General features: G+C 51.6%; 1 protein-coding gene across 3 annotated transcripts in view; it reads right to left on the reverse strand.

Moving 5' to 3' along the window:
* Window positions 1-14,210, reverse strand: part of ALOX5 (arachidonate 5-lipoxygenase) — a 60,732-nt gene that overhangs the window by 12,014 nt on the left and 34,508 nt on the right. For all 3 annotated transcript variants that reach the window (XM_012439267.3, XM_012439266.2, XM_012439265.2), the window contains exons 5-7: window positions 8,870-8,976; window positions 7,860-8,032; window positions 4,275-4,421 (exon numbers count right to left, since the gene is read on the reverse strand). In XM_012439267.3, the coding sequence (XP_012294690.1) occupies window positions 4,275-4,421; window positions 7,860-8,032; window positions 8,870-8,976 (427 nt within the window). The remainder of the gene's footprint in view (window positions 1-4,274; window positions 4,422-7,859; window positions 8,033-8,869; window positions 8,977-14,210) is intronic.

Genomic DNA, 14,210 nt, shown 5'->3' on the forward strand with positions numbered 1-14,210 from the left:
ACTGAACTCCCCGAGCATAATAACTCTTTGCTCTAAATTTCTTCCTGTGGGGCCTGGGGAAAGTCCTGCCCACAGGCCAGAGCTAACATTACTTCCTGTAACTCAAATGTTTAAACAAATCTTCTCTTCCTTAGCCAATTGCAAAACAACAAAATTTTGAATGTACCTATGACCTGGAAGCCATTCCCCCTACAACTTAAAGATATCCCACCCTTTTAGGCCAAAACCAATGGGTACCCTTCGTGTATTGATTAACGATTTTGCCTGTTAACTTCTGCTTTCCTGAAATTTACTCCACCTTTCAAAGCCCTTACCTGCAAGTCATCAGGGAGTTCCAGTCTTAAGAGTGAGCTGCCCAATTCTCCTTTTTTGGTCCCTGCAATAAATGCTTTGTGTTCTCCTAGACTCCATCCCAATCTCAGTGTTAGGTTTTGCTGCACTGGGCAAGCAGACCCCAGTCCAGCTCGGTAACACAATTGCCTTTGCCAAGACAGCCCCAACCCCAGGATCCTCTGACCGCCCACTCCAAAGTGCACCTGGTACAGCAGGTGCTGTGGGATCTGCTCAGGTGCTGGTCCGAGCTCTGACCTCGGGCTGCCCAGGCCTACCAATTATTGTCCCCTGAACACTGCCAGGCTGCAACAATTCATGAGCAGTGCATGGGCGGGAGTCTGTCCTTGCTGGTGTTTGGGAGTTACCTCCGTTTTTCCAACCAGACGGGTCAGAAATGATATCTCATTGTTAACTTTCATTTGCATTTCCGTAACTACAGGTGAAATTAGGAGTTTCTCCAGGTGCTGGTTGCCTATTTACATTTCTTCTTTTGTGAATTGCCTATTCACATTCTCTGCTCATTTTTCCATTGGAGTATTTGTCTTTTCCTATCAATGTAAAGGAATTACTTGGACATCATAGATAGGCCTCTCTTAGCTGTCACTTCTGTTACGGTTACTTCCCCCAATTTCTATTTTGCCTTTTAGCTTTATGGTTTGTTTTATCGTTCAAATTTTAAAACATTACATAATCAAGTATACTTAGCTTTCCCCTTAGAACTCCTTGGTTTTCTTTTACTTCTAAAAGTCTTCTGAGTCTCCACATAGTTTTTCTACATTTGTTTACTTTTTCATTTTAATTTTTACTTCATCTAAATTTCTTTTTTTCTTTTTCTTCTAAGCAACTCTACATGATGAAATTGATTTTTGTAGATGGCATGACAGAGAAGTCCAATTTAATTTTCTTCTTATGCAAAGGCAGTGTGATAGCACTATCAAAATAATATCCCTTTTTCACTGAGCTGAAAAACCTCCACTGTGATACATTAAATTCCTCTGTCAGGGAGTCTACTTCTAGGTCTTACTCTACACTGCCCCACAATTCTGTTTTCAAGCACAGCGTCTGCTTAACAGTAACCTTACAGATCCAGTAAGGAAAGTGTTCTCTCTGTGTTTTTTCTTTTTCTTTTATTTTTAAAGACAGGGTCTCACTCTGTCTCCCAGTGTGGAGTGCAGTGGAGCGATCATGGCTCACTGCAGCCTCGAACTCCTGGACTCAAGCCATCTTCCCATCTCAGCCCCCTGAGCAGTTGGGATTACAGGCATGTGCCGCCATATCTATTTATTTATTTATTTATTTTGAGACGGAGTTTCGCTCTTGTTACCCAGGCTGGAGTGCAATGGCGCGATCTTGGCTCACTGCAACCTCCGTCTCCTGGTTTCAAGCAATTCTCCTGCCTCAGCCTTCCGAGTAGCTGGGACTACAGGCATGCACCACCATGCCCAGCTAATTTTTGTATTTTTAGTAGAGACAGGGTTTCACCATGTTGACCAGGATGGTCTCGATCTCTTGACCTCGTGATCCACCCGCCTCGGCCTCCCAAAGTGCCGGGATTATAGGCGTGAGCCACTGCGCCCAGCCTTTTTTTTTTTTTTTTTTTTTTAGAGATGAGGTCTCACTTGGTTGCACTGCCTCTCTGTGTGGTTTTTTTTTTCCACAAAAATTTTGACTATGCTAGATTTCTCTTTCCATATGAATCTTTCCATTTTTAAAATTGTTTTCTCTCCTTTTTAGTTCCTCTTCACCAACACCCCACCCTTACCAAGAAAGAGAAAAGATTCTGGCTGAAATTTAATTTGAAAGCACATTGTTTGTATAATAGAATTTGGTAGAATTCACATTTTCATGTTATACTGTTTCCTGCCCAATATCAAATCACTGTAAGTGGCTGGCTGAGACTCAGCTGCTCACCGTGTGGGTCTGTTATCAGTCACTATAAGGAAATTGGCCTGTTTTCTACAATTTCTTCTAATTTGTCTTTTCCTAGGTTTTTATCCATTTCCTCTAACTTTTCAAATTTGTTGCCATATTACTGTCATTTAAGAAATATATAATCTAATTACGCTTCCTTTTTTAAGAGACAGGGTCTCACTGTGTTGCTCAGGCTAGAGTGCTGTGGCTACTCACAGGTGTAATCATAGCACAATTCAGCCTCAAATGAGCCTCCTGCCTGAGCCTCCCAAGTAGCTGGGACTACAGTTGTGCACCACCATGGTGCCTGGCTATAATTACTCCTATGACTCCTTTTTTCTTCTGAATCTTACATACTTCTCTCTCTCTCTCTCTCTCCTCTCTTTTTCCATCAGCCTCAAGAGGAGATTATTATTATTATTTTTTGGACCTTTCAAAGAAACAGATCTTGGATTTACTATCCTCTAGCTTTCATTTGCTTGGGTCTTTATGGTTTGCAAAGTTTCCATTTTCAGAAGAAGAAAGAGACTCAGGAACATTCTGTGGCTTGCCCAAGTTTCCACAGCCTGCTAACAAGTGACTGAGCTGGAATTTAAGTCAGGCCCCCTGACTCCAGGCTGCTGCAAGAGGTCTCTGAGCCAAGCTTTTGAAGGCACCCACCAGTAGTGCCTGGGATCTCCCAGCAATGTCGTCTTCTTTTAGGTCACCTGTCCCTGTACCTACTGCGTCAGTTTCTTAGGCACAGGGCTTCTCTCTGGTAACAGACAGGAAACTCCTCCGAGGGTACGTGCCCCAGGAGATCGTGGGGACCCTGGAATCTAGAGTCAGATGACCTGGCTTGAATCCTAGCTCTGTGGCTGGCTGTGGGCACCTGTGCCTCAGTTTCCTTATCTGGGTAAAATGATCAACATCAATAGAGCCCACTACCTAGGAGGATTGTGGTGATGATTACACAGATAAAGATAGGTTATCTAAAACCCCAGTGGTCAAATGTGCTGCAGAATCCAGCAGTTTTAGGATTTTAGCAGTGGGTATACATCACTATGTGCCATACTCCCTCCCACCCCAGGTCGAGGGCAACATAATCTTTTACAATCAAACAGCAGCATTTCCGCAGTGATCCACAGGCATATCACACTGAATGGGAATAAGCCTCTAAATAACCTCACCTATTGCTTCAAAGAAGATTTGTTTACAGGCAATTAATTTGCTGCACATTTTTGAAATATGCAGCAATTTTCAGATTTTTGAGATTTAGAATAGAGGGTGGGTATTGTGGACTGTGCAGGTTAACCCATGGGATAGTCTTGGCATGTGGCTGCTGCCTGACCTATCCAGCTGCTATTGTGTCCACAGCTCCCAGTGTCCGTTTCATGGACATTATTTGCTGAATGTTCATCATCTGCCAGTCTCCCAAGGGGTCCCCTGCACAGTTCCTCCCTACCCCCTGGGACCTGTACACAGTCCAGTCCTGGCCCTGGCCCCTGCTGTCTGCATACCAGCTCCTAGTCTGGCAGCAGGCTGGTGCCAGGAACAGGGGGAGACAAAGCCCTGTGCCCGCCTGCCTCTCCTCCAGGGTCCCCCTTTTCCTCCTCTCTAGTCTTAGGTGGACGTAAGGACCCACATCATCATCAAAGGTGGCATCCCCAGACTGGCCTGGTTCCTGACCCCAGAGCCCATGGTGCCCCTCAGTGGCCTTGGTCTCCAGCTCAGCCCACAGCTTCACCTGCCTGGCCCCTGGCAGCACCTCTATTGGGGGCCCCTGGTCAGGGTGCTGAGGTGGAGAGTACAGAATGTCATCCCAGGACAGGTCCTCCACAGTGTGCCTTGACCGGCCAGGGGTTTCTTGAGTGTGCCTTGCAGGAGTAGAGCCCTCTCCACCCCTGTGGATGGCCCACCTGAGGGCCGGCAAGAGCCCTAGTGTCTTTCAAGGCATAGCTTCCTCAGCTGGAGTGTGAATGGAGCCACCCAGGAGCCCTGGATCACTGAGGACTGAACTGCACAGAAAGGTGTGTACCCCAGCAGCTTACCTGGATGGCAATGGGGACGATCTTCTTGGCCAGGTTCTTATACAGTAAGCAGATGGGCGCGGCCAGGAACTGGAGTGTGCAGGGGTCTGTTTTGTTGGCATCGATGCCATCCAACAGCTCAAAGTCCACTACAAAAATGTTCCCTTGCTGCAGGAGGCAGAGAGATGTGTCCAAATCAGGCTCAGCAGATGGACCAAGAATCAGGCCTGGGGAAAGAGTGTTGACCCCTGGGGCCCCCTCTCCCTTCCCTACGACTCAGCAGAGTTCAGAATGTGAACTTCTCTCCTCTGACTCAAAGGCTGATTGAGTCACATGGAGCGTGTTCACAGGTTGTGGCAGTTCCGTCAAGGTGAAGGAACGGCAGCAGCTCATGCTGCATTTGTGGTATCTAAAACCTGTTTGACTCACAGGAAAGATGAGAGACCACCCTGAGTGTCAGTTTAATAAGAAGAAAGGAGAGGTTAGATGAAATAGATGTGACCAGTTAAATGCCAAAAAATGCTGCTGAAAGACTCTCTACAGAGGTCAAAGCTGGGCAACTCAACCCCAGTCAGAGCCAGGACGAGATCCCCCTGGGAGGAAGAGAGGGGAAGCAGCGGGGCAGGGCGGGGCTGTCCGCCTGACTGGGTAGGAGACAGGGGAAGGAGGAGGGGATTCTGCAGGAGCGGGCGAATCTACAGGGGTTGAGGGGGCTCTCCAGGAGGTAGGACAGGTCTGCAGGGGCAGGAATGGGCATGTGGCGGGGGAGGGGCTGCAGACGCAGAGAGGTACGGGTCTGAAGTGTCCGGGTGGGGGGTGGGGGTGGTCTGCAGGGTGGGCGTGTTGTGTCCTGGTCTGAGACTGGGGACATGGTAGGTCACTGGTGTAAATTCGTCGGGCTTGCTGACCCTCGGATCTGTGCCCTTTTCTGTAGGAGTTAACACACCTCGACACACAAAGAGAGTGCCGGTGAAGTGGGAAGCGCAGAGGGGCCCTTAGGAACGCCCCCGGGGTGGGCCTGCTGGGCCGGGCACGCAGCCTTTAAGCCCGGGGGCAGGGCCGCTCCTTCTGAAGCCTTTTCCGTTTCCTGAGTGATGAAGGAAAGGGTGGGGGTCCCGGCTGCAGAGGGGTCGGGGTCTGCGCTGCCTGGACACATCCCAGAGTGTCCCGCTGCAGCTTCACCGATCGCGCCCGCGCGCAGGAATCCCGGGCTGCCCCATGGGGACAGAAGCTGCCCATCCAGGACGGCGGGAGCTCGGAGCCTGGCCACCACCCTCCTTCTTTGTGTCGTGTGACACCAGGGATGAGCTCTGAGCATCTGTCACGATAAGCGTGGGAGAGGGGATGGGGACGGTGACATTCCCCGCGAAGGCACTCTGGGCACCTTGTCTAGGGGTGGGCGAGTGGAGACCCTCGGGCTCGTAGGGCACAGCGCTGGCTTGCCTTCTAGGACAACGGCTGGACAGCTGGACTTTGAGAGCTGAAGTGACCATCAGACTCTACCCAGAAGGAAGGACTGCTAATCCAATCTTGAGACCACCCAGGCTGGTGAATGTGATGCTGGGAACAGGAGACCTGGGATTTGGGGGCTCTGCCTGCATCATTTCTCGGTTATTCCAAGGAAAACAAGGAGCCCACCTCTCTCTCAGTTCTGATTTTTTGGGATTCTGCTGCTGAAACACTGGTGCTCTTGTCTGTCTAGAGTCCCTGTCCCCTTTGGGTCAGCGTATTCCATTCTCCTGGCCACAGGCACTGGCTCACAGAATTGGTGAGGCCAGAGGATGGCTTAAGACATCTGCTGGGAGTGTTGGGAAACAGGGTCTTTCTTGCTGGGAGTGGGTGGTGTTTGCTAAGCTGGTGGAAGGTAAATCTGAAGCCGCTGGTGATCATTCTTTACTTCCACATAAGAAAATCCTTCTAAGGAAAAAACTGCCAGAGGCAGAGAACTGAGACGTGGAGAGAGAGACAGTGCCAGGGGACTCTGAGTTCTGGTCTCAAACGAGGTAGCATTGCTTTTTACTGTTGCCTGAGCCAATACACTTCTTGCATTAAACCAGATTGAGTTTATTTTTGTGATCTGAAACTAAAGAATCCTAATATAAAGTCTAAGAACTCAAAACAAACTTGACCTGGAACAATGAATCATACCAACAACAGGGATACAATTTCTCTATTCATGTTCCAAAAAGTAACTGCACATTTTAAAAAATAACAATGTAGGTGTTTTTAGTAGGCCACCAGCTTGCTGTAGATCACCAAGATGCTGCCAGACGGGCAGTGTGAATGACTGCGGGGATTAAGAGTCATGCTGGTGTGTAGGAGGTGGGGCAGTGTGTGTATAAGAGTCCAGTCAGTGAGGGATGGCTCAGTTCAAAGGAAAGGTGACCCGTAACCCACATGCCTTGGAGGTGGCTGAGACTCCCAATGGGAGGCTGATGTCCTGCCCAGGTGCTGAGGACGGCCACTCCTTGGCTGCTGCGTGCAAAGACAGCTGCTCAGAGCCTTCCAATTCTAGGATTCTGTATGGCTTAAGGTTCTATGATCTCTGACTTAAAGTTTGAAACCTATAGCCACTGAATCAATGTTACTATGTCTGGCAATTCTGTCCAGTGAGGAACACAGATGCTCCCTCTGTGTATGTGGGATTGTTATTGTCAGCTGTTCACATGACCAGGAAGTGTTCTGGGCCTGGTGGGGTGCAGGAGGAGGAGTCTAGGAAGCACTGTCTGCCCTGGGGCAGGAGACTTATGCAGTGACTTCAGCTGGGTGGGTGCCCTGTAGATTCAGGTGGGCCAGGTACTGGGGCTGGAGGTTTATCCCTAGAGGGCACCAACTGTCTCTCTCCAACTAGAGCCCCAAGGGTGAGCTGAGCTCAAAAGACAAGGGGACTGGAAACGGCAGAGGCTACCTGGACACCTGGGGCAGCAGCAGGGCCTGGGTGGCAGGAGGCCCCGTCATGCTGGCTCCATGGGGAAGAGGCAGACTGATGAGCTAGCGCCTATTGCTGAGCCCCACCAGAGCCAGGTGGAGTTGGTTTGAACTTCTGTCTCAAGACTAGGTCAGCCTTGCAGCCGGAAGTGACCGAGTCTGCAGGTGAGGGTGGGGAGGAGGGTGCAACAGGAGCATGGGCAGCAGCATTTCTAACGAGAAAATCAAGCATTCTGTTGGGTTTCTCCTCGAGCCCCTTTTTTTATTCTCACACAAGGTCTGCTTCTTTCTCCAGTGTTCTCTCCTGTGCAAGGTGGGTCACAACTGATAACTCTGTGTATGAAGCACCTGTCGCAATGCCTGTCCCACCACAGAACCCCCTAATTAAGGGCAGCTCCTGTAATTATTGATACTGATAGTGAAAATATTGACATATGTTCCCAGACTCGAGCATTATGGAGAAACATCCCCCGCAATTCCTCCCCTGATGTTGCACAAGACAGCCTGCGTAATGCCCGGGACCCTAGCTGACAATGTTGCCAGGAAAAGGAAGTGGCTGCTCCAGCCCAGGTGGGCCTGCAGTTAGCGTCTTAGAGCCTATGAGAGCTGTCCAGGAGGGAGTGGCTTCCACCTGACAGAGTGTGGCCTTGGACACTTCCCCAGCCCATCAACCCCTACCTGGACCTCCTGCTCCAAGCTGAGCTGCCGCTCCAGGCTGCACTCCACCATCTCTGTGGTCACCGGGAGCTTCTTGGGCAGCTCTGTACAGCGCTGGATCAACACAGGGTTGCAGCCATTCAGGAACTGGTAGCCAAACATCAGGTCTTCCTGCCAGTGATTCATGACCCGTTCTACCAGGAGAGAAGTGAGGCCCATCCTGAGCTCTGAGCAGAGGGCAGTCAGGCCCGTGGTTTTTTTGACCCTTCCTGAGAGCAGAGTCCCTGCCTGGTCTCCTTCCCTAAGTGCTCCCTGGATGGGCACAGCTCCACCTGCTGTGCCCAACTGCTGTCCCCTGCCTGCCACTGGGTCAGGCTGTGGCACCACCTCATCATACCTGAGCTGGCCCTTAGTGGCTCAGAAGCCTCCCGGGGCACCAGTCTCTCATGAACTCAGATCCTGCAGCCCAGCATGGAGAGTCCAGGATGGAAGGAGGAGGTGAGTGGAAGGGAGTCCCTAGGAGGAGTTTGCCAAGGTTGGTTCCCCACGTCCTGATTTCAGCACCTCTTCTCGTCCAGCCATTCCTGCCTCCTTAACGTCCTTCCCATGTCATGACTGGCCATTATAAAGCTAGTGCTCTCACCAAACACATCCTAGGCCAAAGGAACCCAAAGTTGCTTTCATTTAAATGCTTAAAACACAAGGCAAGTTTTGCTTTTGCTCTGTTCAGAAGCACAAATGGTTGATCTGTGCCAAGAAAAAGTCATTATTCTTGAGACTTTTGAGGGTGAAATGAGGTCAAGCGTGCTCGAGCTTGAATATCAGAGGAGGAGAAGCCTCTGGGCACAAGGGTGACCACAGTGATGCAAAAGGTGTGGAGTGTAGGGGCTGCTGGCCAGGGTCACATGGTAGCAGGAGGCCCCCATACTGCGGCAGGTGGGAAAGCCCTTGCCAATTTCCCAGCAAGTCTCAGATGGGAAAGCAGCATCCCCTCTCCCCAGCACCACTAGAGCCCCCAGAGGCACACTCACCAGAAATAGTGTTGCTGATCTTGACAAAGATTTTCTCAAAGTCAGCAAAATCATTCCAGGAAGACTGGAACATATGCATGAAGCGGTTGATGAACAGGTTCTCCATCCTGCAGACCAAGAAAGAAGTCACCTCACACATGCCAGCCATGCCTCCCTCTGCAGAGCCCCTTCACACTGAGCTCTCAGGGGTCCACACAACCCCCCAGGCAGCTCCGAGGAGGCAGGTGATTGGCCTTTTGGAACCAGGACAGAAACTGGCACCTATACTGGATGCTGTTCCGACTGCACCTCACCTGTGGAGGACAGGCCAGTCAGTACCGTCCAGAATAGCCTATAGTGCCTTGAGCTCCGACCACACATGTGTTCATTCACTCATTCATTCATTCATTTCCTCCTCAGGCACTTTTTGCCCCCCCACTCGGTGGGCCAGGCCATGAGCAAGCTTCCAGGAACAGAGAGCCAGTTGCTCTACCGTGCTGCCGGGATTTTGGGGAGATGAACGGTTCAATTGACTTGAAAACTCATTTATTTTCTGCTAAGTGGCTCTGTGCTTGGTGCTAAGGAAGAAGGAAGTTTCCAAATGCTCACTGCACAGGACCAGAAAATAGAAACCCAAGGTTAGAGCTTGCTAAATTCAGAAGGCAGGCTACAGGTACTAAGGAGAGAGATGTGAGTGTATGAGCAATCCCCAGGGCTTCCTGGAGGAGGCAGAGTGTGGGATGGGTCTTGAAAAGGTGGAAAAGAGGGGAGAGGCTTCCCAGGCTTCCTCCATAACCCCACAGGGTGCAGGACAGGGGTGTAGGAATGCTGCCCAGTGTTCAACGTGACACACCCTGCCTCAGTTCCCCTCTCTGGCACACACATGACTGAGATTAACTCGTTATCCTGTCTCTTCCCCACCGTCAGTGCTCAATCTCTGTCCGCTTTTCAGCCTCACTCTGGCCCCCCTCAGAGCTCAGGCCTTTGCCTTGGGCCTCTGTACATCTGTTTCCTTCAACCTGGAATGCTCTGTGCCCTTTTTCTCTGCTGTGGAGTGAATTGTGCCCCCCAAATCCACATGCTGAAGCCCTGATCCCCAGTGTGATGGCATTAGGAGGTGAGGCCTTTGGAAAGTGATTAGGATAAGATAAGGTCATGAGGGTGGGGCGCCTATAATGGGATTAGCGTCCTTGTAAGAAGAGGAAGGCACCAGAGGGCTTATTCATGCCCTGTCCCCCTCTCTCCTCTGCCACATGACCATGCTGTGGGAACACAGAGAGACATCTGTAAGCTGGGAAGAGGGCCCTCACCAGGAAGTGGATTGGCTGGCACCCTAATCTTGGATTTCTAGCCTCCAGACCTGTGAAAGACAAATGTCTGCTGTTTAAGCCATCTGGTCTGTGGTATTTTGATGTGGCTGTCCCAATAGACTACGCCATTCTCCTTCTGCACACATGGGGTAAGTGTGTCTGGAGGGCTCACTCATGTGATGCCATCTCTGTTCATTTCCTCTGTAGCTCTTACTGCAGCTTAAGTGCAAACTCATGTGTGTGAATCTGTGCCTGCTGCCCTAAGCATGCCAAGGGCATGATCATGCCTGTGCTTTACTCAGCATCGAGCCCAGGCCTCCTAGCGTCCAGAGGGGCTCATGCAGCATTGCCTCGTGGACTGGGAGGTGACCTCACCTGTGCAGGGGACTGTACCCGGGGAACTCCCCCAGTGACTCCCTGCTTCCTGGGCACCTCGAGGAGGCAGCCCTAGGTGGCCAGGGCCCAGTGCTCTGCCTGGACCCACTTCTCAGGTGGAGCGTGGCTGGGGCTGAGCTGTAGACACACCACACCTTGTCATGGGGAAAGCTGGGGAGTCAGGGACCTCCATACACTCTCCTGATCCAGCAGAATCAGAGGATGAAGTCTGGGGAGAGAGCCTAGCTGATGGGACACAGGGCTTGGTGACATCCCAGCTCTGTCATCCCAGAGGAGTCACCCTGTAAACATGCATGAAGGCAGCAAACTGGAGCAACCACAGGGGGAACTCCTAGGATAAGCAAGAGACACTGGGGGTCTCTGCTGCCTGCCCTGCCAGGCCTAGGGGAGCATCCAGGCAGAACAGCAGTCCCCTTCCATCCTTCCTTAGCTTAGCAAATGCTTGTCTCCTTTGTCCTGGCCACCCTGGGTCTCCTAGGAGGCCATGATGCTCAGGAGAGGTCCTGGGGCTGCGAGGCTGGAGGTCTTTGTGAGCATTGTCCTTTTCTCCTCACGGGTCAGGATGAACCAGCAGCCTGCAGGTGACCGAAAGGAGGAACTGCTGGAAGTTGCCATGGCACAGCCTGGGCAGTGTGGGCAGCTTCATGATGGGCTCATACAGTAGGTGCTCATTGCTGCAGCACCCTGGAGCTGTTGAATAATGCCAGCATCATCTTCCAGTCCTTCTGGTGCCTTCTTCACCTGCATCCAGCCCCTTGTGGGGAAGGAGGGGCTTTTACACAGGTTATGTGTATAATGCTTGTTGCAGCTTTCCAGGGAGGCTGCTGTGACCTCACCAGGGTTATGACCAGCAGCCAGGCCCTGGAATACCCAGAGAAGCTTCTTTCAGCCCTGCTGCTTCCTTCCTCCCCCAGAACCCCTCGTCAGTTGAGTGTTCTGGGCCAGAAGCCCTTGTCAAGATAGAGGAGTAAACCTCATTGTGGCATCCAAACCTGTGAGAGACAAATGTCTGCTGTTTAATTGTCAAGTCTGGGTGGGGAAAAGAACTTATTGCTGGGAGATGAGAGGCCTTGCCAGGACCCGAGAGCCCTGTAGGGCCTGAAGATGGCCCAGTACCAGATGGTGCCTCAGAAAGAGGTCCGGTGTTGGGGCGCCTGAGGTCCGGGTGGTTGCTCACCCCTATTCTTAGGAAGAACCAGAAGTGAGTCACCATCTCCCCAGCTGGGTCTTTTTGACCTCAAAACAGAAGGTTTGCTCTGAAAACAGGGTGGGTGTGGCAGTTCTCAGAGGAAGCCGCAGATCCAGGAAGAAGTGGAGTTGGGAGGAACACATTTGCATGTCATCTAGAGGCAAAATATTTCTATATCCTTATAGATAACTGGAATAATCAGGGCTTTGAAGATCCATTTTTGTACAAAGAAGGAACCTGCAGGCCAGAGAGGGAACCAGGCTTTTCCAAGGCCACACAGGCAGGTAGCAGCCACCATGGTCACCTGGCCTAGGGGTGGTCTGAGCCTTCAGCTTTCTCCCACACCAAGTTGTGGCCCTGGCTGGGCACCAGTTGTTGGCTGTGTGTCAGGTGGGGTGGGAGCCCTGCTTCCTTGGCCTCCCTGCTCTTTCCTTCTGCTAACAGCTTTTCCATTTTCCATGCCACAGTTGTGCTGTGCAGGGAGGGGGCAAAGCCTGCTGAGGAGGGCTGGCTCCCTTCCAGGCACAGCAGGTGACTAGGAGGAACTGGGTGCCAGAATTACTCAGAAGCGGTGCAGAAACCAAGTTGTCCCAAGACAGCGGTTCAACGGGGAAGGCCTCCTAGTTGACCTCAATCACGAGTTTCAGTTTCCTGCCAGTGCACACTGAGTTTAACCCACTCTAGGGGGTGGGTGTAGCCATCCAGAGTTTAACAAGGGCCCCAGGGGATTCTGACGAAAGCTATACTTTGAGAACCACTGCTGAAGAATTTGCAATGTTTTCCAAATTAACCTGACTACTGAACAAATCGTTTTCTTTGAGGGAAACATGACTTCATGCTTCGTATTAACTCTTGGTCTTATTTTTTGACACATTTTTAACAGCAGCAACAACACAACGCTACCTTAGCAAATAAAATTGAAATTTTCTAGCCTTGTCTAACTTTTAGATGGGATTTCCCCCCTTACATTTTCCAAACAAATTTATTTTACAATGGGACACATCTCTGATTTCACAATAAAATTTAATGAAAGTCAATATGTTTTATAGGCATTGGTTAATAGAAGGGGATTATTTTTTGAATTTCCAAGGATTTCAGAGGCTTTTGGGTAGCATTTGGGAAGTTAAGTGGGAGAATCCTACTTGTGTCACAGGAAAAGTGGTTCCTATGAGGGCTTTGGTGATATGGGGTCAAATGGTTTCTGAGTTGGGGTGACCATAAGAGGGGATGGAGTCTTCTTCCCATATATAAACCCACGCTTTGGTTTTCAATGCCAGGCCAGCAGGCTCCCTCCTCTTCCTGACTCTCCTTCCTTCACCATCACTTCTCCCCACCCCAGCCTGGCCCCCGCCCTTTCTCGTGCTGGTGCCACCCTCCCCTCCTCCACACGCACTCTGCTCATCCACTGCAATCCAGGCCCTTCTCTCCTGGCCTGGCCCCTCTGCAGCCCTCCTCGCCTGGGGGACTGTCACTCCTTCCCTGCACCCCTGGTGCCTTTATATATATATATATATATATTTTTTTTTTTAGACAGAGTCTTGCTCTATCTCCAGGCTGCAGTGCAGTGGCACGATCCTGGTTCACTGCAACTTCCGTTTTCGGGTTTCAAGCAATTCTGCTGCCTCAGTCTCCAGAGTAGTTGGGATTACAGGCACGCACCACCACGCCCGGCTGGTTTTTTTTGTATTTCTAGTAGAGACGGGGTTTCACCATTTTGGTCAGGATGGTCTCGATCTCTTGACCTCGTAATCCGCCCGCCTCAACCTCCCAAAGTGCTGGGTTTACAGACGTGAGCCACCGCGCCCGGCCTGTTTTTGTCTTTTGAGACAGAGTCTCACTCTGTCGCCCAGGCAGGAGTCCAGTGGCGAGATCACTGCAGCTTCCACCTCCTGGGCTCAAGCCATCCTCCGGCTTGGGCCTCCCCGAACACTGGGATTATAGGCGTGAGCCTCCGCACCGACGCCCTGCCCCTCATTCCCCTTCAGGAGGCTGCCATTCCTGTAGCTGGGTCGCCTGGAGCAGGAGGCAGGTGTCTGGCCTGCGGGGCTGGGGCAGGGCAGGTGGGAGTGGCTGCCCTCATAGCGCACGCCCTGGCCTCTGCCCGGCCCCAGGCTCCCTTTTCCCGTCCCTTGCCGGGAGTCCCGCATCAGCTTCTAGGCTCAGCCCGGATCAGCAGCGCTCTCAACTCCAACGCCCACCCCTGGACTCATCTTCGACCCAGCCTTCTTCGTGCCCAGCGTCTCTTGTAAATGACCCCCCGGGCCCTGTGCCCCCCGTTCTGTCTCGGCCTCTCGTTGGTGACTTGCTCTCCGCCCGGCCTCCCCGCCTTTGCGCCTTCACCTGATGGCAAAGGCGGCCGGGGCAGCCTCCGTGCAACTTAGGACTGTCACGCCTCCCCATTTGCCCCTGGACGTGGGAAAGTCGGGCTTATAGCGCCTCTACGTCCACCACGGCGCCACAGACTGGC

The sequence above is a fragment of the Aotus nancymaae genome, unplaced genomic scaffold, assembly GCF_030222135.1.
Source record: "Aotus nancymaae isolate 86718 unplaced genomic scaffold, 86718_ANA_hifiasm-v0.15.2.pri h1tg000099l, whole genome shotgun sequence".
NCBI lineage: Eukaryota > Metazoa > Chordata > Mammalia > Primates > Aotidae > Aotus > Aotus nancymaae.